At 43.5% G+C, this 24,465-nt stretch overlaps 1 protein-coding gene across 1 annotated transcript in view; it reads right to left on the reverse strand.

The window, feature by feature from the left end:
• The window catches only part of man2b1 (mannosidase, alpha, class 2B, member 1), a 121,140-nt gene that overhangs the window by 33,587 nt on the left and 63,088 nt on the right, over nt 1–24,465 (reverse strand). The window contains exons 11-15 of the mRNA XM_084318130.1: nt 17,037–17,144; nt 16,582–16,698; nt 5,632–5,814; nt 4,154–4,251; nt 679–799 (exon numbers count right to left, since the gene is read on the reverse strand). Coding sequence (XP_084174256.1) covers nt 679–799; nt 4,154–4,251; nt 5,632–5,814; nt 16,582–16,698; nt 17,037–17,144 — 627 coding nt within the window. The remainder of the gene's footprint in view (nt 1–678; nt 800–4,153; nt 4,252–5,631; nt 5,815–16,581; nt 16,699–17,036; nt 17,145–24,465) is intronic.

Raw genomic sequence — 24,465 nt, forward strand, 5'->3', positions numbered from 1 at the left:
TTTGAAATATGGCCTGTGTAGACTAAACTATGCACAGAATTATGTCAGTCTACAAGGTCCGGATTCTACATGGTCCGGCAATGTAGACCTTGTAGACTCCACTACAGACCAATTATCAGTGAATGTTCATGCATTTTTAAGAAGGGCTACTTCCACAAAAAAACAAAGAACTCACCAAAACATCTCAGTAGCACCTTATCTAAATGTTCGATTTCATATATGGAGATTCATATTTATTTATGTATTGCATGCATTTCTACATTTTATTTCCTATTTTGTTTATTCATCCCAGTATCTTTCTTTCTTATGTGTGGAATTCTACAAGGCATGTAGGTGTATATGTGTTTGAGGATGATATCCTTCAAACAGGCAATAGTGATGATATAATTTGGGCAGTGCTGAGCTGGGTTACTTTCCTCCAGTGTATTTGTCCCCCGGCCCCACCCAATGGCCCCATGCACACGCAAAACATTTTTTTTAAATTAATATTTTATTTAATTTTTAATTTTTTAAACTTCGATTTTTTTTTAATGTTCGAAGCTTGTGCCATCGAACGAAGCTTCGAAGCTTCGAAGTATTTAAGACAGCCCTTGTCATTATTGCAGCAAAACACTTGTTGGGTCCAATGTCGGGGTCCCTAAATTGGCCCTCAGTCATCTTTGAGAACTCCTGCTCTACCTGTATGGTCTCCGTCTTGGCAGTCCTGCTGATGATGAATGGAGTGGAGGAGTTGGGTCTGAAGATGTAGGCCCCCGACATCTGGTCACTGGCAGAGTTGTTACCATCACTGGCGTTGTACCTGGAGACAGGGATGTGAACACAAGTATATTCCAACACATATGTTATTAAGAATACAGAGAGAGAGAAATTAAGCGTTTGTGTGTTTCTGTCACACATCTTCGTCACATCTTTCTTTTCGTAGATTGCTATGAATGCATTTCAATGAGCATGTCACTAATTCACTTCCATATATCATTAGCCTCATACGATAATTGCCCAAGTAATTTTTTTGGCCAAATTGAGATTTCTGCCCAACTGTACTCTCCTCACACTGCTGCATGTCCTCAGCCAATCAGATCCCCATCTGCCTAACTCACTCGCGTGACTTGTGCATTTTAACGTTACATACACAGACGGCGATCGCATGACTGCCTTAGTGTAACAACTGCCTTAGTGTATGTACGAGGAAAAAATGCCTAAGTCACAACATTTTGTTTAAAAGTCACCTTCTTTTGTTACACAATGGTTGTCGTGTTTTTGTATTTTTGCAAACTTGTTGATACACCTTGTGGAACTTATTTTCAAAATATAAATTAAAAACTCGTACACATTTGCTGGAAGATTTGTTTTCTTCTTTTCCAAAAATCTTGAAAAATGACTTATATAATATCGTTAGCCTCATACGATAATTGCCTATCTCCTCCAGGTGAGGTGCCAGCTGCTTTTCATCAGACAGCGAGGAATTTCACTGGGAGAGCATACCGCACTATTGAAACAACCAGGACTCATACCCCACCGGCTTCCCACCTGTGAACACGGTCAGTCGTCTCGAACACAATTGACAAAGCCGGAGGTACCACTGCTGGGAATTTAACCCGGGTGAGTGCTTAGACCTCTACACTACCCAGCACTGTATACTTCTTCCTACACCTTTTTCAAACAGGGTAAACTATGATTTGTTTATATGTTTCTCTTTTTGTTGTCTTTTTTTATTATCTTTTGTATATGTCAAATGAACAGATTTGTTTTTATACTTGTTGGAAAATAAAAAATCTTTCATTCATGACTATTATCAGGGCTAAATTGACTACAGGACAAAAACGGGGTGAAGCAAGCCCCACCTCCCATAGATTATTGAATGAATGAATGATGTTTATTTTTCGGTCTTGAAATCAAACACACCCGTGTGGACTTACAAAAGGAAAAGAAAAAAAAAAGAAAAAAATCACAAATGTACATATTCAAGGCAAGCTCACACAAAATCCAAAATCAACGACCGAAAAAAAGGAATAGGCTGAAGCACATGCTTATTTTTGCCTATCCCTTACAAATTCTTAAAAACTAAATATATTTTAATATAAGAAATAAAAACTTGGGCGGTCAGGTGGCGTAGCGGAAATTGCACTTGTCACCAACGCAGGAGATGCTGGGTTCGAGCCCAGCTCTCGGCGTTGCCACCAGCTTGGCTGGCCGTTCACACTAATACAATTGGCAGTATTAGGGGGTGGGGAAGCTGGCGGGTGGGAATCTGGCATTGTGGACAGCACGCCTACAGGTCAGGTCTCGGCGCTTGCTAAGCGGGGCAGGACTTGGTGGAGATAGCATGCCCTCCCACGCGTTACACTTCACCAATGAGAGTCCTCGCTGCCAAGTGAAAAGACGTCAATGGCTGTCGGCGCACGTCTCGGAGGAAGCGTGCGATCGACTCGGGACGCCCTTGTACCGACTCGTAGGAGAACATGCATACAGCAACCAGGGAGGGGGGGAATTGGCACAACGACTAATTGGGACGGGGAGAAAAATCAAAAAAAAAAAAAAAAAAAAAACTTAATATACTGCAAGATATAATTTTTTTTAAAGAAAAAACTAATGTTTGATGTTTTTACTCAACTGTACTCCTGAATTATTTGATCCTTCTTCCCTGAGAAGTACACAACTTCAAACCGTCACTAAGGCTATTCCATCATTTAAAACACATCTAGCTTTTACATTAGTTCTTACTTTTTTACATGTTTTAAGAATACATAACCCTCTTAAATTATAATTTCCTTCTCTTGGTTGAAAGAGACATTGAATACAAACTGGTAGGCTTTTACTCTTAGCACGAAAAATTATTTCCAAGGTTTTTATGTACACCATATCTACACATTTTAATGTGCAGGACTTTATGAATAATGGATTTGTCGATTCAAGGTAACTAGCTTTGTTTATTATTCTAATAGCTATTTTCTGTAGTTTAATAATATGATCTATATTTGTTTTATAAACATTCCCCCAGACCTCAACACAATGACATGTATGGCACAACAAGTGAAAAATACAATATATGCAAACATTTCTGATTTAACAGCTGCCTTGTTTTGTACAGAATGCCAACAGATGTCTAATTTACCTTTGATATATTGTATATGTGGCTTCCAACAGAGTTTGTGATCTATAATCACACCTAAGAATTTTGTTTCATATACTCTTTCAATAATAATAATAATGCAGGACCTCTTTATTCGGCATGTAACGACATGGGACATGCAATGGGAGCGGCACACACGCACATAGGAATACACACACACATGCATTGTCTTTTTCTCAGTCGCCGATGCGATTGAGCTCTGCGCTTAACCCATCCCATCTTCCTTCCCCCCCCAAGGGCAGCCGTGGGGCAGACAGGGCGTCGGCGAGGTACAAGTGCTCCTGCCCGTCTTTGTCAAGGATGCGACAGCGTCAGCGATCTGTTGTGCATGTTTTTCCATTGGGTTTATCTTATCGGGGGGGAAACCCTTGCGAGCACGGGGAGAACATGCAAACTCTACACAGAAAGGCCTGGGAGATACCCCACCTGGGTAACTGGCAACGCGGAAACCTGGTCCCCAAGCGGGAATCGAACCCACAACCTTCTTGCTGTGAGGCGACAGTGTTAACCACTACACCACCGTGCCGCCTTTTTCAGTTCTGCCAATTTCAGTTCCATTTAAATTCAGCTTAATTTCACAGTCGGTAGGAACACCAACAAATACCATAAATTTAGTTTTGTTTTCATTAACCCTTTCACTGCCACACTACCAAACAGTTAACCCTTTCACTGTGACAATACACAGACGGTTAACCCTTTCACTGCCACACGACAGCAGGTTAACCCTTTCACTGCTGCACGACATTAGGTTAACCCTCCTTCTGTCGTGTGGCAGTGAAAGGGTTAAGAGACAACTTATTCCTATCAAAACATTTCTTTAACTTTATCAATTCCCTTTCTACCGTTTTCAATAATTATTTTATGTCCTCCCCTGAACAAAGTAATTATTTCCCCAAGGGGCTCAATAAACGTACATGTAAATGTAAACTGATCTGATCTTAGCTGAACTGTGACACTATGTAAGTGTGTGTGTGTGTGTGCGTGCGTGCGTGCGTGCGTGCATGCGTGCGTGTGTTGACTTGCCAGTAGAAGTTCTGTGTCAGTTTGATGGTTTGCCGTGTGGCCAGATTACAGAGGCTGCTCAGGAGGCCCGTCTCTGGGTCGAAGGTCACTCTCAGGAACTAGAACACAATCAACATCATGTCCTTCGTCAACATGTACAGAGGAGATGGACAGGAAAGGGCATGATATGCAATGTACTGCAAGTCATTGCCAGGATACATCTACCGGTATATACATAGTATACAGTTTTATTGTTGATATCAACTTTGAGTCTTGAATTTAAAGTGCCCCTCCAGTGATGTAATCAACAATTTGAAAGAAATGCAGGCCAGAAGAGGAACAACTGATACCTGGGGGCGACAGTGGCTCAGGAGGTAGAGCAGTCGTCTGGTAATCCGGAGGTTCCCGGTTCAATTCCCGCTCCTCCCTGGGAGCGTGTCGAAGTGTTGAGCAAGGCACTTAACCCCTAATTGCTCCTGATGAGCAGGTTGGCACATTGCATGGTTGCCTCCGCCATCGGTGTGTGAATGTGTGAGTGAATGGGTAAATGTGAAGAGCAAATTGTAAAAATTTAATTGGATTAAAAAAAAAACACTAAATGCAGCCATTTACCTGCTAAGTGAAACATGCAGAGCTGTCCATCCCTGTGTTTACAGTATAACCTCATTCTGACTCTTTTTACTGAGGAAAATCTGTTGGCATAATTCAATCTCTCCAGTCATAATGAACGATAATGACGTTTTGTGAAAATAATTCCCAAGTGAGTCAAACTGGCCAAGGGAGCTGCTTGATCCCTCTCTCCGGTGGCTGTTCAGTGGAGCTGTGGCTCAGCACTGTCCGTGGGGCTGAACTGGACAATGAGAGGCAGTCTCATTTCTCTCCCTCTTAAAAAGTGGCAGTTAACCCAAAATTCGAGAATATATATTTCCCAGTGCCATCTATCCATCCAGATAGTTTGTGCGATTTGTTTTAGTTTTGGAGATACCTGCCGTAGAGATAATCTGCAGTCACTCCCAATACAAAAGACCAAAGATTCTTTATATAGCCTATCAATTGTTTTTAAGCTCAACAAAACGCACATATTTGAGCGGAATGTCTACCATTTGTCTGGGACATTGAAAATCTTCCGGCACCAACCTTTTCTAAAGGAAACCCTGGTGGAGAAAATGATACATCACCCTTTGAGATGCAGTGTAAAGGGCTGCATTAAATGGTAAATGCTGCATTTATATAGCAGCTTTTATCCAAAGCGCTTTACAACTTGTTCCTCACAATTTACCCATACACTCACACACAGACGGCAGAGGCAACCATGCAAGGTGCAGACCTGCTCATCGGGAGCAGTTAGGGGGTTAAGTTCACTTCGACATGCTGCCCGGGAGGAGTGGGAATAGAACCGGGAACCTCTGGATTACCAGACGACTGCTCTACCTAGTGCTTTGCTTTGATTTCGGAGATGTTGCACTTGGCTCCTGGTATCATATTTTACTCATCCCCACCTTGTTTTGAATGGCTTGTGGCACGCCATGCTGTGTAGGGGCTCGCGGAGGCCCGTTCTGGAGCAGGGTGATAGAGTAGGTGCTGTAGCCCAGAGGAGGGGCCTGGACCTGGAACACCAGCTCGTTGACAGCGTACCCACGGTCCCTCCGCACAGCCCGAGTAGCTTTGGACACAGGGACCACCTACAGGGGGTAGGGAGTAGGGACACACTGGAGCTACTAATGGACAGACAACAAACACAAATGTCTTCAGTTGTTTGAGCATTTAACTACTTTATTCTGCCTGGATGAAAGGGAAACTGACTAGTATTTCTATTGTCGACCAGCAATTAATCGACATTTAATCGTTTAAGTTGAAAGGTATACTTGAGAATCATTTAATGTTTTTCTTGTAAACGGCTCGCTTTTGTTTATATTACCATTTCTAACTAAATAGACCAGTTTTCTATTGTTGTTCTATAGTCTACAAGCTGAATACATTTACTACCTCACATAACCTGTTGTTGTTCTACAAGCTGAATACATTTCCTACCTCACATAACCTGTTGTTGTTCTATAGTCTACCAGCTGAATACATTTCCTACCTCACATAACCTTAAGTACATTTTAGAGTTGTTTTTTTCTCTCGCAATGTTTATATTACATCCATGTTCAGTTTAATTTTCGGTTTTGGCAAAGTTGTAATGAGTCAGACCTCCTTTGATTGACAGGCAGTTCGTTTGTTAGATTTCGAGGAAGATCGTATAGACCAGTGGTTCTCTTTTTTTATCCACTTTTTCTCTCCCTATTTTCTGTATTTTCCTCCCATCCCAATTTAGTAGTTATGCCAATGGACCCGTCTCAAAACCATGCCCTCTTTTCTTGATCCTCCAATCACAGCTGTCGCTTACCTCTGACTTCCTCGTACAAACAAAGTTTGTACGAGGAAGTCCGAGGTAAGCGACAGCTGTGATTGGAGGATCAAGAAAAGGGGCAGGGTTTGAGATAGGTCTATTCCCCCCTCGCCTTCCTGGTCGTTGCGCGCATGTGCCCCCCACTGGTCGGTCTAGGGAGCCCTGAAGTCTATCACATGCTTCCTCCGATACAGGAGACAGCCAGCAGCCTCTTCTCACCTGGCAGCGAGGACTCTCATTGGTGAAGTGTAACGCGTGGGAGGTCACACTACCTTCACCATTTCCTTCCCTTGCTGTGCAGGCGCCCTGACCGACCTGTAGGAGTCACTGTTTACAACGACCAGATTACCACCCACCGGCTTCCCTCCCGCTGACTCTGCCAATTGAGCCAGTGTGACGACCGGCCAAGCCGGAGGCACTGCTGACAGCCGGATTCGATACCAGTGTCTCTGCAGTGGTAGACAGACGCTTAGTCCGCTGTGCTATCCGGCCGCACTAGACCAGTGGTTCTCAAACTATGGGTCGCTACTAGGGATGCCCCGATCGATCGGCCAGCGATCGGTATCGGCCGATATTCAGTATAAATATGAGATCGGTGAATTCCGATAATGCTTTATTTTCGCCGATCGTGAAAACCGATCGAAAAACATGATCCAATTCTTAGCGGAGTTCTCACTCGCTGACTTCTCTCTCAGAGGCACACAGAGCTGCAGCGCACTCCTCCTCCCCCTCCCCCTGCCCCTCCCAGACCCGTGTCAACAGAGGCTCCTATTGCCTCTGGCAATAGTCTGCTCTAGTCTAGTGCATGGGACCTCTGTGAGCTAACGTTAGCTACCTAGCTAACGTTACCGTTTAAACAAAATGACCCAGTCAACTATTCACTTTTAGTTGAATACATGAGGCATTGTCTAACGCAGGGGTCAGCAACCTTTACTATCAAAAGAGCCACTTTTCCCCCCTCCCACAAAATAAAATGCTCAGGGAGCCGCACAACCCATTTACCCTTCAAATGAAGATAACAGTGTATAACGTTTTATATATCCCCAAGCATACCCCACATTTAGCATAAAACGCCTGACAATTGCATACCCAAAGTAATTTGCGATTTATTATACTTTATACTTATAGCACAGTTTGTTGCATTAATGGAATTATAAAGCAATAAAAAGAAATTAACTTTTTATTGCTGTTTTTACCTGTTATAACAAAGGAAAACCTCAAACTCTTATGAAGAGGAGAAAACACTGGTGTCTGTAGACAGACTTTTAAATAAAACCCTGAACTATTCAGGTATATTTGAGTCCTTCCCTTATTTGAGGAACATTTATAAAATAAAAAGTAGTCTACTTGGAAAAAAGACTACCATGTGTAGACCTACTTTGAAATAAAACACAGAAAAGGAGAAAAAACACTGGCATCTGTGGACCTACTTTGAAATAAAACCCTGAACTATGCAGCTCTATTTGAGTCCTTCACTTATTTGTGGAAAATCTATCAAATAAAAAGTAAATTTTTCGTTGTTCGCAAATTTCGCACCACATATCAGGCATACAGGTAAGCCTGCATTGTTAGTCGTGAAAGCAAATTAATCTGTCCACGCTGAATTAAACCCTCTATTTTCCTCAGACTTTCCTTTTTTTGGATTTATCCATGGTTAGCTTACTGTGGGGTCGGAAACTCAAGATTAGCCACTTGCAGACGGCAGGGAGAGGCGCGGGGTGTGACGTACTGTATATTTTAGTTGATGAAATATTTTTTCATTTCGATCTCCAAAATAAGAGAACAAAAAGGGAGCCGCAGCTGATTGGGAGCCGCAGGTTGCCGACCCCTGGTCTAACGGTATCTAGCTGGCTAGCTACTGATAGCTCCTGATATCAACAAATGCTCCAGCAATAGTCTAGTAGTGCATGATACCTCCGTTAGCTAGGTAGCTCACGTTAGCTCACTGTTTACGCGAAATGACCAAGTAAACTAAATAGTTCACTGAGGTGTTGTCTTAACGTTATCTAGCCGGCTAGCAGTAGCTACAGATGGCTCCTGATATCAATGGGTCTCATTCTCCAAGGACTTACGACAAAAAGGGCTTTCTCTTAGGGCCATTTGAGACCTTTTCGGGCCGATTTTGGGATTCACCAACAGTCCCAATAAAACCATATATAATTTTTTTTTTTTTATCTACTTTTTCTCCCATTTTTCTATATTTTCTCCCATCCCAATTTCGTAACATCCAATTCAACCCTCCCCTGTCACGAACGCTGTTTCTTGCCTCCCACAAGCCGGCTGCAATGTGGACTAAGTCATACATCGCACAAGTCCCCTCCGGTACTTGAGGTAACAGCAGTCGCATCTTTTCACCTGCGCAGCTCGATCTCTCAGTGGCGAGGAGTAACGCGTGGGAGGCTCACGCTGCCCCCGACACTTCCTGATTCTACTGCGCAGGCGCACCAACCGACCTGTAGGAGTCGCTGCCCACAACGCCCGATCCCCACCCATCAGTTTCCCACCCCCTAATACGGCCAATGTGTATTAGTACGGACGACCAGCTAAACTGAAAGCAATGTGGAGCGCTGGGATCGAACAGGCGAGCCCAGCGTCTCCGCATTCATGGCGAGCGCCTTGCCCACTAAGCCACGTAGCCGCCCACAACCATATATAATTTATATTATATTGTCTATATTCATGTCTTGCCCGAAAATGTCTCAAATGGCCCTACGAGAAAGCCCTTTTTGTCGTAAGTCCGTTGGAGAATGAGACCCAATGTCTTATAACATTGATTTGATGTGTATCCGAGCCCCTGGCTTGCATCGCAGTCACGAAAGGGGCTAGCTGAGGGCATGCTGAATGTGATTTGACCAAAGCAGAGTATACACACAGACAGTGGCGCTGTTGTGCAGATAGCGAGCATTTTGACTTGTTGCATGGTGGCGATGTCTCGCAGATAATACAACTACAAGTATAATTATATAATATATATATATTTTATTAAAAATTATATATTTAAATTTTTTATTATTTTTATAAAACCAAAAACCATCGGTAACGGCCGATATGGCTCATAGACGATCTGTGATCTGTATCAAAAAACGTGATCGGGGCATCTCTAGTCACGACCCAAAGCATTTACTTGCATTGGCAAGTAAATAAAAAATATATATCAATAATAAAAAAATATATTTTAATGTTCTGGCAACATATTTTGACTAAATATGCCTAATTTTATAAATGTGTATTGATAATAGTGCTGCAATAAAATTTTCTAATAAATATGCATGATCAGGGCGGCCGGGTAGCGCAGCGGACTAAGCGTCCGTCTACCACCGCAGAGACAGTGGGATCGAATCCAAAAACAAACAAAAAATCTCCTGACTGAAGTCATATTCTTATTTTAACCTCCACTGTATTTAAAAAAATTTAATAGCGTTACCGTTTTAACCCTTTCCCCGCCAATAACGTCGTACAACGGGTTTCAAGTTCATGCGAATTCTGCCAATAACGGCGTACGACGTGATTCTGATCATAATTTAATATTTTCGCCATGGTATTCATATTTCACTCACGGAGCCTTGTCGGATGCTGTGTGAGCCAGCACAACTCTGCAACGCTTCAATACTGCCACCTGGTGGCTAATCGGCGAGTTGCAACCGGAAGTGGATCTCTTGTGATCCTGGTGCGTCTCCCTATTCCGTCCGGCCACTCGTTTATCGTCGCGGGACTTAATACACACTGTGGATATGGATCTTTGCCATAACTCAATAATCTACATGATTTGGGCGTGTATTAGTAATATACAAACCGGAAATGGATCGCATCGATCCCCACCACACAACTGGGATCTGTTTGCTCCACTCTCATCGCCCAACGGTACGAGGAGACTGACGTGAGTTTCAGCATTTTTGTTTATCATTTTTGATACAAACTGCTCTGATCAATATATCACCAATACTACATGAAGCATCGAACGACTATCACGGAATTATAAACGACCCCCCCCCCCCCCCCCCTCCGTTCACCCGCGCATGATCAGTCATACCGTTTAGGACCATGTACAGTTGAAATTTTTTATATAGCGTCGATCGGTATCAAACTGCATTTGATGATCTAATATATGCATTTGTGCCTACATCTCACGTTCTGGGAAATACTGCAGAAAACGATAAAAACATATTTATACTCTAGACGGTATTTTCGTATGAATGTGTGAATGAAAAAGTTAAACGTTCCTACATCCTGAACGATAGATAATCGATGTTGATAGGTCCATAGGCCATAGGTCAGTTTAGCAATACAATTTTAAAAGTTATAGCCCTGCAAAGAAGGTAAACATCTCCATAGACTTACAGTGCTGGCAGAGATCAAACAGCGATGGATATAAGCGTGGCAGAGAATGGGTTAAGGGAGCCTACTTGTAGAGCTATTGTCCTGACTGTGACTATAGACCCTACTGTTGTGGTTGTTGGGCCAGGCAGGGAGGTTGTGTGCTGCAGAGCGTGAATGCAAGTCTTGTGGCTAGCTTCTGATTGATGGCGAGCTAGCACCCTTTTCCCATTACTTTGAACCATGAACTAAAAGGCTCGTTATCATACAAACAAGGGACTAAAGAGATGATTGTGGACTTCAGGAGGTCAGGGGTCAAGGACTACAGCCCCCTCAGCATCGACGGGGCACCGGTTGAGAGAGTGAACAGTTTCAAGTACCTCGGAGCCCACATATCCGAGGACTTGACATGGACCACACACATTGACAGTGTTGTGAAGAAGGCACGACAACGCCTCTACTTCCTCAGGCGCCTAAGGAAGTTCCAAGTCAGTCAGAAGATCCTTAGGAACTTCTACTCATGTACAATAGAGAGCATCCTGACCGGCAACATCACCTCCTGGTTTGGGAATAGCACTGCACAAGACCGTAGCAGACTACAAAGAGTGACACGTTCAGCCGAACGCACAATTGGAGGGGGGCTTCCCACCCTCCAGAACATTTACAACAAGCGGTGCAAGGGGAAGGCTAAGATAATTATTAAGGACTCGAGCCACCCGAACAACTGCCTCTTTGAACTGCTGCGGTCAGGCAAGCGATACCGGAGTCTTAAGGCGAGCACAGAAAGACTCAGAAGAAGCTTCTATCCCCAGGCCATCAGGCTGCTAAACGAACAATAAACACTATGCAACAACCATCAAATGCACACAGCACACACACCCACACGCACACACTCACTCAAACAAACAACACACTGCAGCACCCACTCTCCACACTTTAGATCACACAAACACACTTTACACTGTATATTTATTGATAAAGGATTTGCACTACAACTCGTACACCTACTGTGAATTGTACCTAAATTGCACCTCGTCCCATTTCTGCCTTGCACTATATAGTATTGTATATTAGTACACTGCACAGTATTGTATATTGTATGGTAACTACGTCTATTCTGCATCGAACATTGTACATATGTCTAAACTGAACACTGTGACCTCATTTTTTTACTTCTAATTTTACTATGTTATTTTATTTTCATACTTATCTTGTCTTGCACAGTCTCTGGAGCGTAACAGTAAGAAGCATTTTGTATAAAAGTATTCTGTACTTCTGTATGACAAATATTAAAGAAACTTGAACTTGAACCTAAACACGTTTCGCAATTATGCCACAACAATGTGGAACACCCTACCCACAGGCCTAAAAAAATGTGAATGAGTTTCCCACAGGATTTAGTGAGACTGTGGTGGTGGGTGAACCTCTAGGGGGGTCCGGGGGCTTGCTTTTTGTTTTAAAGTTAAATGCATTAATCTGGTGCACTTTGAGAGCAAAATTAAGAGGCTAGATCTATGATGAACTTTGTGCTCAAAACACAAAATCGACTAGACACTAGAGCAGGGGTGGCCAACCAGTCAGAGACTAAGAGCCACAAAAAAATGACTGTGGTACCACAAAGAGCCACACCATATACCAGCGTTTCTCAACCTTTTTTTTCAGTCACGGCACCCTTCATGTGTTTATAGGTCTCACCCTCTGGCCTCTGAAGTTGCTAATGTCTTTTTTATTTGGGCCTCACAGGGTTAAAAGTACCCTGTGAGACCCACGGTTGCAAAATTACAAAATCACTTTTAGCCATTTAAAAAAAAAATATTTATTTAAAATTTTTTAAAGGGGAACTATTTTACTATTTCTTTCACTATTTGGGCACTTTTACACAATTCCTGTGAGTCTATGGAACACCTAGGTTTTTTTCAAAAAAAATGCATTGTTTTGTATTTCTAATCAAGTACTAAAAACCGCATTTTTCTACCTCAAGATCTTAAGCCGTTTTGAGGCTGGGCTCCAACCACTGTGTGGCCTGGTGCCAACTGCCACATCAACTGCCACATTATTATGCAGCTGAGAAATCTCTGACATCACAGATATGCACATTTTCAGATGACTCAGTTCAGTGAGGGTGAATATTGTGAGAGGAGAATTGGAAGAATTCGCCAATATGAGAATTAGAGACATATATCCTATTAATATAAGTCCACATAGCTAAGAAACAATGGTAAACACTGAAAAAAGCCATTTATAAGATAGTTCCCCTTTAAGCACATGTATAGTCAATTGGTCCTGTTGTTCAGCCTCACAATGCTATTTGATAGTAAATGTGTTTATATGTCCCACCCTCTGGCCTCTGAAGTTGCTAATTTCTTTTTAATTTGGGCCTCACAGGGTTAACCTCTTAAGCCCGAGATATACAGTAAAAGTGTATATTTTCAGCATTATGTTTGTTTACCAATTATTTTAACTGTTATTAGTGAAATATAAGATTATAGAAATCTCAGGGCATTGAGTCGGAAACCGGCGCATATTGACAGGAGGAAGTGGCACAGCCAAAAGTGAGTGTAGTCTTTTGAAGGAAGAGACTCAGGGCTTTCAAATTTCGAAAAACTACCCTACCCAGCTCACACCATGCAGCCCCTGTCAATCATCTGACTTCTGGATTTACTTTTTAATTTCTCTTATTTTTTGGGATTATCTCCCACAAACCTGAACGTTATTGCCATAAAACAGAACGCAGTTAGTTTCTCTACCTTTCTGTGAACGTCTTGCAAAAAACGGTGTTGCAATATGATAAAATGGTGGAGAAATTTACATTATAAAAAAGATGGCAGAATTCAGTACTGTATCTACAAAACCTTCTGTTTAATCATCTTCCCTTTATTCATTTGCTTAGATTTTTCAGGTCTGGTCAATTTTAGCATGGTGTTATTTACAGTCAAAGATTCTTTTTTTTTTAAATAGAATTGATATTCTCCTTTGGTTCATTACAATTTACTCAAGCCTAGTAACAGACACACTATTTCTGACACTGATCCATATATGTCCCTAGATTCAGATACCAAGAACATGCAAATGGACCATTTAAAAAAAAATTGTAAATGTTTATTCTACGTCCTTATGGAATGAGTGACATAAAAAAAAAAAAAAGTAAAAAAAAAAAAAAGCAGTGTATGCACTAGAGCATACACTTGAGCCATCAAAGAAATTAAGCAAAAGTAGTTACCAGTGTTATTATTTAGAAAATAAAAAAAATAGACTGGATTACTATTACGACTACTACCACTGCCAATACTACTGATACATCCCTATTGGCAAACTTTATATAAAAAAAAAAATATTTATAAAAATATTATATAAATAATCAAATTGACGGAAATCAGTCTCAAGACGGAACGCTTTAATGCCTGCGAATCCAGCTGCGGTGCCTCCGGCTTGGTCGACTGTCCATACTGACACAATTGGCAGTGTCAGCAGGTGGGAAAGCCGGTGCGGTGGGTCCTGGTCGTTGTAAACAGCGACTCCTACAGTTCGGTCAGGGCACCTGCACAGCAAGGGAAGGATCTGGGGCAGGTAGTATGACCCTTCCACACGTTACACTCTCCCAGTGAGAGTCCACGCTGCCAGGTGAAAAGAAGCGGTGGGCTGGCTGCACATGTGTCGGTGGAAGCATGTGATAGTCTCCGCCCTCCCGGACCGACGGAAGGGGGCAGAGTGCGCAACGACCAGAAAGGGGATTGGCATAACGACTAACATTGGGATGGGAGAAAAACGGAAAAATAATAAAAAATAAATATGCATGATCAAGTTCAACAACGTGTGCTTTTATTTTGATATTCCTTAATTCCATGTTGAAATTACCCGATACATTAAGTGTGGGGTCGCCAAAGAAAATCCTAAATAAAATGGGGTCGTGGTATAAAAAAAGTTTGAGAACCCCTGGTATAGGCCGATCAATTTGAACACAAAGGTATGTTTACACGCCTCCAGTGCACCGTTGTTGTGTTCTGTGTCATCCCCGTGCTCATGGCGTGCTCGTGTGTCCTTGTGTGTGTGCCGGAAGAACATGTGATGCAATGTTTTTGGGGACCCCTTTTCCTTCTACTGTGTTCTATAGCGCCAACTAGTGGTCAAACACCCACATTGGACACCTTTAAATCATCCCCGTCCCAGGGTTCCCACAGACATTGCAACATGAAATTCAAGGACTTTTCCAGGCACTATTTTTCATTTTAAAAGGTCATTTAAAAGGATACAATTCACTAAATGTTTTTTTATAGAAAAGAAATCGGATCCAATATGTATGGCTTAACACATTGGTCGCCAAAATCGCTTTTCAGCGTTATTGCCCGCCATGCGTTGACCGCCAACATCGCTGTACAGCGTTTTTGAAATAAATTAAATTTTTTCACCATGGCATTCATAATTCATCCACACAACCCCCGATGCCCTAGATAGGACTGCAACGGCTCAATACCGCCGCCTGGTGGATGGTCGGGCGAGTTACACTCTCGCAAAAACCGCAAGTGTCATCGGTGCATCGAGGAAATTCCTCCGGCAGTCACATCTCGCTACGGGACTCCTGACAGACACTATAGTACATATGGATCGCTTTCTAAACTTAATAATCTATATGATTTCGGCGTTTATTGCGCCATACAAACCGGAAATGGACCTAGGCGATCGGCGTCGAATAATTGGGATCTTTCACCGCCAGTCTCATCAAGAGAACAGTAATGTTATTTTCAGCCCAATTGTTTATTCATTTCACTGCAAACCATCTGATCAATATATCACCCATACTACATAAAGCCGTTACTGATGATCAAGGAATTATAAACGACCCCCCCCCCCCCCCCTTTCCTCCATGCATGATGAAGCATAATGTATACCAATCATATACAATTGAGTTTTTTAATATAGCGTGTATGGGAAAGAAACGCCAATCGATAATCTATCATATGCGTTTGGGCCTATAACTAGCGTTTTTGGAATTACAGCAGAAAAGATTAAAAACACTTATATTCTCGAAGGTATTAACACAACAATGTATGAATGAAAAAGTATAACGTTCCCACATCCTGAACGATAGATAACCGATGTTGAATGGGCCATAGTAATGTCAATATAGCAATACAATTTAAAAAGTTATAGCCCTGCAAAGAAGGTAAACATCTCCATAGGCTTTTAACGGTGGCAGAGAGGGGTATGAGATGGGCACAACCCCCGGCGGTCAATGTGTTAAAACAAATTTCCGACAATTAGTTACTTAAAAAAAAATTTAAAATAGAAAGATTCTTGATTCAGAGATTTTTTATCATGGATGAACAAAACTTTCAATGCAAATGGTTGATTTGAATTTCAAGGACTTTTTAAGCACCTTGTTAAAAAATGGGCTGTTTAGGGGCGCCCGAGTGGCAAACCACGTACTGCACTGCGCTGCGTCGCAACACGGCCGACCCTGGTTCGATTCCCGGACCCGGCGTTCTTTGCTGAATGTCTTCCCCGCTCTATCTCCCATTCCTCTCTCTCTCTCTCTACCGGACTGCCCGGTAGCAAAAACTCAATAAAAACCTACAAAAACATAACTTGTCCGAAAGGACAAGTAACATTTTAAAAAAATGGGCCGTTTTAGGAATTCCAGGCCTTGACTTTTTTTTTGTCAAATCAAGCACTTTAAGCACTTCAAGGACCTTGTGGGAACCCTGCCGTCCCTAACAGACGGCAACACATGTCTGGCCACACTGACCTGACAGTCCACGGGGCTGCCGGCAGCGTCAGATATGGCATATGCCGTTCCATTCACTGGCAGCCTGACAGGCCAGGTGAGCGGCCGGGCCAGAGGGTTGTACACATTCACAGAGAACTGAGGAGAAACAGAGAGGGAGGGAGGAAGACAAGAGGAGGGACAAGCATTGGCTTTATTCAATGACACAGTATCAATACATCAATGCTTGATGGGAGTCCTAGCGTAGGACTACTTAACCCTTTCACTACCACACTACAGAAGGTTAACCTTTCACTACCACACTTCAGACGGTTAACAGTCTGTAGTGTGGTAGTGAAAGGGTTAACCTTCTGTAGTGTGGTAGTGAAAGGGTTAATACTGTCATGTACCTTCTGTATTATCGCAGTATTAGGGTTAACCCTTTGGTAGTGTGGCAATGAAAGGGTTAATATAATGTTTGTGTGTGTTGTAAAAACCTTGTTGCTGGACTCAGTGAGAGGACACACACTGATGTTGAGATGTTCACAGTACACTCTGTTGGCAGAGGAGCCACTGAGAGCGGCAAGAGTGTTACTGACCAACACCTGAGAGAGAGAGAGAGAGAGAGAGAGTTACTGACCAACACCTGAGAGAGAGAGAGAGAGAGTTACTGACCAACACCTGAGAGAGAAAGAGAGTGTTACTGACCAACACCTGAGAGAGAGAGAGAGTTACTGACCAACACCTGAGAGAGAGAGAGAGAGTGTTACTGACCAACACCTGAGAGAGAGAGAGAGAGTGTTACTGACCAACACCTGAGAGAGAGAGAGAGAGAGAGTTACTGACCAACACCTGCGAGAGAGAGAGAGAGAGAGAGAGAGAGTGTGTTACTGACCAACACCTGAGAGAGAGAGAGAGAGAGTTACTGACCAACACCTGAGAGAGAGAGAGAGAGAGAGAGAGAGAGAGAGAGAGAGAGAGTGTGTGTTACTGACCAACACCTGAGAGAGAGAGAGAGAGAGAGAGTGTGTTACTGACCAACACCTGAGAGAGAGAGAGAGAGAGAGTTACTGACCAACACCTGAGAGAGAGAGAGAGAGAGAGTTACTGACCAACACCTGAGAGAGAGAGAGAGAGAGAGTTACTGACCAACACCTGAGAGAGAGAGAGAGAGAGAGAGAGAGAGAGAGTGTGTTACTGACCAACACCTGAGAGAGAGAGAGAGAGAGAGAGAGAGAGAGAGTTACTGACCAACACCTGAGAGAGAGAGAGAGAGAGAGTTACTGACCAACACCTGAGAGAGAGACTGAGAGAGAGAGAGAGAGTGTGTTACTGACCAACACCTGAGAGAGAGAGAGAGAGAGTTACTGACCAACACCTGAGAGAGAGAGAGTTACTGACCAACACCTGAGAGAGAGAGAGAGAGAGAGAGAGTTACTGACCAACACCTGAGAGAGAGAGAGTTACTGACCAACACCTGAGAGAGAGAGTTACTGACCAACACCTGAGAGAGAGAGAGAGAGAGAGAGAGAGAGTTACTGACCAACACCTGAGAGAGAGAGAGAGAGAGAGAGAGAGTTACTGACCAACACCTGAGAGAGAGAGAGAGAGAGAGAGAGTGTGTTACTGACCAACACCTGAGAGAGAGAGAGAGTGTGTTACTGACCAACACCTGAGAGAGAGAGAGAGTTACTGACCAACACCTGAGAGAGAGAGAGTTACTGACCAACACCTGAGAGAGAGAGAGAGAGAGAGTTACTGACCAACACCTGAGAGAGAGAGAGAGTTACTGACCAACACCTGAGAGAGAGAGAGTTACTGACCAACACCCGAGAGAGAGAGAGAGAGAGAGAGTGTGTTACTGACCAACACCTGAGAGAGAGAGAGAGAGAGAGAGAGAGAGAGAGTTACTGACCAACACCTGAGAGAGAGAGAGAGTTACTGACCAACACCTGAGAGAGAGAGTTACTGACCAACACCTGAGAGAGAGAGAGAGAGAGAGAGAGAGTTACTGACCAACACGTGAGAGAGAGAGAGAGAGAGAGTTACTGACCAACACCTGAGAGAGAGAGAGAGAGTTACTGACCAACACCTGAGAGAGAGAGAGAGAGAGCGAGAGAGAGAGCGAGAGAGAGAGCGAGAGAGTTACTGACCAACACCTGAGAGAGAGAGAGAGAGACCGTTTGGCTAAACACAACGTTGCTACGAGAGCTAACGGGACCGTTTGGTTCAACACAACATTGCTACGAGAGCTAACGGGACCGTTTGGTTCAACATAACGTTGCTACGAGAGCTAACGGGACCGTTTGGTTCAACATAACGTAGCTACGAGAGCTAACGGGACCGTTTGGTTCAACATAACATAGCTACGAGAGCTAACGGGACCGTTTGGTTCAACATAACATAGCTACGAGAGCTAACGGGACCGTTTGGTTCAACACAACATAGCTAGCAGGCCCGTTAGCTCCCAGAACATTAGCAACAATAAATCAGCCAGCCAGCTACCGACACAGAGAGAGAGCGAGAGAGAGAGAGAGAGAGAGTTACTGACCAACACCTGAGAGAGAGAGAGAGAGAGACCGTTTGGCTAAACACAACGTTGCTACGAGAGCTAACGGGACCGTTTGGTTCAACACAACATTGCTACGAGAGCTAACGGGACCGTTTGGTTCAACATAACGTTGCTACGAGAGCTAACGGGACCGTTTGGTTCAACATAACGTAGCTACGAGAGCTAACGGGACCGTTTGGTTCAACATAACATAGCTACGAGAGCTAACGGGACCGTTTGGTTCAACACAACATAGCTAGCAGGCCCGTTAGCTCCCAGAACATTAGCAACAATAAATCAGCCAGCCAGCTACCGACACTGACCCACAGAACGTTAGCTAACGACAGCTAGCCAGCCAGCTAAACCCTAAATAATATTTTGTACAAAAGGCTAATAACAACAGTCTCTGTCAGTTAAGTTTGTGTTACCTGGTGTGTTGCCATGGAGGACCAAAACAGGCAGAGCTGCACAGAGCTGTGCAGCAGAGAAGTTGAGTACCCTCCTAGTTGCACAAGTAATAAAAGCAAGAAAAAACACAAGGAGGAGACTCTGTTGGCCCACCCAGAGGAGCTGTATGCTGACTATACGGTCTATAATGAGAAGAAGGTGATGAATGACCTCATCTTCCACACAGAACATGTTAACTCCTGGAAACAGGTGATCTGTAACCACTATGACCATGTTGTGAAAGAAGGCATTGGACGAGGAGGACGGCACACTATATGCCATGATGAGACCCTGGACACTGATAACCCAGTTCTAACAATCTCTTACCATGTTAAAGGGACTGTATTAGTACAGGGAAATGAAGTAAACCTCAACATATTTCAAGAGCTTTTCCCAAAAATAAAAACAGAAGTGGAGAGAGTAGAGCCCAATACCAATGCTGCGGACACACAGACAGAAGAGGACAAGGTGAACACAGACACAGAAATATCAGAGTCAAAACCAGCAACTAGCCCTTCTGACTGTGCCACTCCAACTCCCTCCAACCACACAGTGAATCCAGTGATGCCACTGCCAGTACAAAGAGCACCAGTCAGCCCATCCATCCACACTCCTTCAACACCCTCCAAACTGGTCCAGCAGCTGAGAAAAAGCGTATCTCTCCTGGAGCTGGAGTTTACTGAATTTAAAGAGAGGACTCTGGCCAGGCTGACTGAGCCCTGCACCATTCAGCAGCTGGGAGAGGAGCTCCGTCATCTGAAGAAGAACGGGGAGGAGACCACTTCAGAGCTGAGGGAGACCCAGAGGAGGGTCAGGGAGCTCACAGAAACCATGCGGGAGCTAGAGCAGGAAAACTACACCCTACAGGCCCAGATGAAAGCCATGAAGGAAGATACAAACAGCCGGGAGGAGTCTCTACGCAGAGAGATCGAGGAAGTAAAGCTACAACGACAAGAAGAAAGAATACATACATTCCCCCCCGATCAAAAGGGGTCCTCTGCTCCAACACCCACCACCCCCCCCCCCCCCCTACTGCCAAACCAGAATATACCGCCCCCCCCCCCGACCCCACTAACCCCTCCCAGCCCGACACCCACTGACATGCCTTCGGACTCAGACCCCCTTCCAGCAGCCCAACCTCCACCCGAGCCACGGCCCCAGTCCACCAGACCAGCCCAGCCCGAAGCCCAGGTAGTCCTCCTCATGGACTCCAATGGCAAATACCTGGACACAGCACGCCTCTTCCCGGGCCTCAAGGTGACAGCCAAGCGCTGTCGGAACACAGGCCACGCCATGGAGCTGCTCAGACAGGACACTCTAGGGAGCCCCCAGTACATGGTGGTGCACACGGGCACAAATGACCTCCACTATCTATAGCGTGGAACTGCTGAAGCAATGACCAGGGTGGCTGAGAAGGCCTCCAGGGAGTTCCCACACACCAGAGTAATCATCTCCACCCTCCTCCCCAGGATGGACACCCCTCCACACATCATTCATGAAATCAACATGGAGACCTCAAGAAACTGTGCTGCCCTCAAAAATGTCCACCTGGCCCACCACACAAACATCGGCAGATGGGACTTTCATGATGGGCTACACCTAAACAACGCGGGAGTGAGGACATTTGCAAAAACATTAAAGGATGCTGCCCTCGGACGCAACCCCAACAGACCCAGTAACACACCGGCCTCTCCGAGAAAGCACAGGCCCATGAGATACCCACGAGGAGTCACCCCACAAACCTATGCCCCACCCAGTGAGAGGAGACATCCCCCCAGCCGACCCCTCAACCGCCCCCAGCCCACACTTCCAACCCACCCAGTGAGAGGAGACGTCCCCCCAGCCGACACCCTCACCGTAGGAGATGACCTATGCATCCGCCCTGACCAGGCCCCCCCCCCCACCCACATCAGAGCTGAATGAGATCAAACAAATGTTATACACGCTATGCAGTAAACTTCTCACTACAAGCTAGCAGTCGACCAAAAAAGAAAAAGAAAAAGCAGGCCAACTGCCTGCTGTTGCCTTTGTTGTAGTTACATTTATTCTGTGATGTTTGTTCATTGATTGAATACCTTTATACCCTATAACCTTTGAACACCTTTATATATATTTCTCATTGATTGAATACCCTTATAACCTTTATACCTTTATATATTTTTTGTACAAAATGCAATCATTTGCCATCAGTTGCTGGAACATACAGGGTCTTTGCTCTTCAACATTCGGCCTTAAGAGTAGAGACTCATATTTTTTACAGGCTATAACAAACAATGACCTCTTAATCCTAACTGAGACATGGTGCAGAGAAGATGTAGACACACACTGCCCTCCTCACTATAGAGAGGTCATTTTGCCATCAAATAAAACAAAACATATTAGTCAGGGCAGAGACTCAGGGGGATTGATAATTTGGTACAAATCACAACTCCACCAGTCAATACAGATTCTAAAAACCGGGAACAATCATATTTGGTTAAAACTAAATAAAGAAGTAATCCCTTCTCAAAGAGACCCATTTATCTGTGGAATATACGTACCACCCACTGGGTCTCCATATTACTCAGACGACATCTTCTCCAACCTTGAGTCAGAAATATGTCTTTATCAAAGTCAAGGTCATGTGCTTGTTTGCGGTGACTTCAATGCCCGAACGGGAACCCACCCTGATTTCACCAGTACACATGGAGACAATTTCATATCTGACCACACCATATGCAACCATGTAAACCAGTCCCCTAGAAAAAACCATGACACTTCCATAAACAAAAATGGGAAGGATTTATTACAGCTGTGTAGACTGTAGAGGACTGAGTCTCTACCTTGTCAATGGGCGTGTGAGAGGGGACTCACAAGGAAGGTACACTTACTGCTCACCCCTTGGCAGCAGCACAGTATGACATGATAACAGATCTGGATCCAGTATCCTTCAGTTCATTCAGTCAAACCTCTGACCCCACTCTCCGACCACAGTCGGATCACTGCATACATGAAAAGAACTGAGTCTCTCAAAAATCACCCTACACAGCCCAGTAAACTACACAACATCCCCAAATACTACAGATGGTCCCAGAACAGCATGCAGGACTACCAGAGAGCCATCGCCAGTGATGAGACACAATCACTGTTAGATACATTCCTAGCCATGCCATACTCTAACAGTGTTGAAGGAGTAAACCTAGCTGTAGAACACATAAATTATATATTTGAAAGAACTGCAACAAAGTCCAAATTAAAATAATCAGGTAACAAACAGAGAAAAACTAAAAAGGACCACTGGTTTGACAAAGAATGTAAAGCTCTTAGAACACAGCTAAGAAGAATATCAAACCAGAAACACATAAACCCACAAAATGACACCTTACGCCTCCAATACTGTGAATCATTGAAACACTACAAAAAGACCATCAGAATTAAAAGGAACAATCACGTAAATAAACAATTGTGCAAAATATAGGACTCTCTAAGCTCTAACTCCTTCTGGGACCACTGGAACTCATTGAATAAAGATAAGCCGGAAGAAATGGCTATCCAAGATGGGGATGTTTGGACAAACCACTTCACATCACTCTTTACAACTGTACCCCTGAATACAAAAACGGAAAGCAGCCAGATATGTGAAATTACAAAAATGGGAAAATATCATAAAGGATAATCAAAACCCTCTAGACTTCCCAATCACAGAACAAGAGCTGAAATCAAAACTCCAGTGCCTTAAAGCTAGAAAGGCCTGTGGTACAGATGGCATATTAAATGAAATGATTAAACACAGCTCTGAAAAATTCCAATTGGCTATTTAAAAATTATTCAATTTGACACAAAATTTCTGCTATTTTCCTGATGTCTGGAATGAAGGACTCATAACCCCAATTTTCAAGAGTGGAGATAAACATGACCCAAAAAACTATAGGGGTATCTGTGTGACGAGTAATTTGGGCAAACTTCTATGTAGTATCATCAACACCAGACTCATAGAATTCCTTACAGAACACAGCGTTCTAAGTAAAAGCCAAATCGGATTCTTACCAAATTATCGTACCTCTGACCATATATACACTCTTAAAACCCTAATTGACATTCACGTAAAACAGAACAAAAACAAAATATATTCCTGCTTTGTCGATTTTGAAAAAGCTTTTGATTCAATTTGGCACAAAGGTCTTTTCTTCAAAATTCTAGAAAGTGGTGTTGGAGGAAATACATATGACTTGATCAAATCCATGTACACAAAAAACAGATGTGCTGTTAGAATTGGCAATAAAAGAACAAATTTCTTCACCCAGGGTCGCGGAGTCCGCCAGGGGTGCAATTTAAGCCCAACATTGTTTAATATATATATAAATGAATTAGCAAAGTTATTAGAACTTTCTACTGCACCCGGTCTGACTCTGCACGATACCAATGTAAAATTACTGATGTACGCAGATGATCTGGTTCTGCGGTCAGCCACTAAAGAGGGTCTACAACAGAACCTAGACATCCTCCACCAGTTCTGCCAGACATGGTCTCTGAACGTAAACATGAAGAAGACTAAAGTCATGATCTTTCAAAGGAGACACGAGTCTCAGAGTTCACATAATACATTTAAATTAGGCACACACATATTAGAAAACACAAAAAGCTACCCATATTTGGGATTGAAAATAAATCATAATGGAAACTTCAATATGGCTGTGAATGAATTGAAGGAGAAGGGAAGAAGGGCTTTTTATGCCATCAAAAGGAAAATTCCAATTGACATCCCAATTAGGACCTGGCTCAAAATTCTAAATTCCGTAATAAATCCAATAATATTATATGGCAGTGAAGTGTGGGGTCCATTAACTAACCAAGAAAAACACCCATTAGAAGTACTGCATGCAGAATTGTGCAAAAACCTACTTAAGGTCCACAGACACACTGCCAATAATGCATGCAAGGCAGAACTT

Source organism: Notolepis coatsorum (assembly GCF_963971535.1).
Source record: "Notolepis coatsorum genome assembly, chromosome: 7".
Taxonomy (NCBI): domain Eukaryota; kingdom Metazoa; phylum Chordata; class Actinopteri; order Aulopiformes; family Paralepididae; genus Notolepis; species Notolepis coatsorum.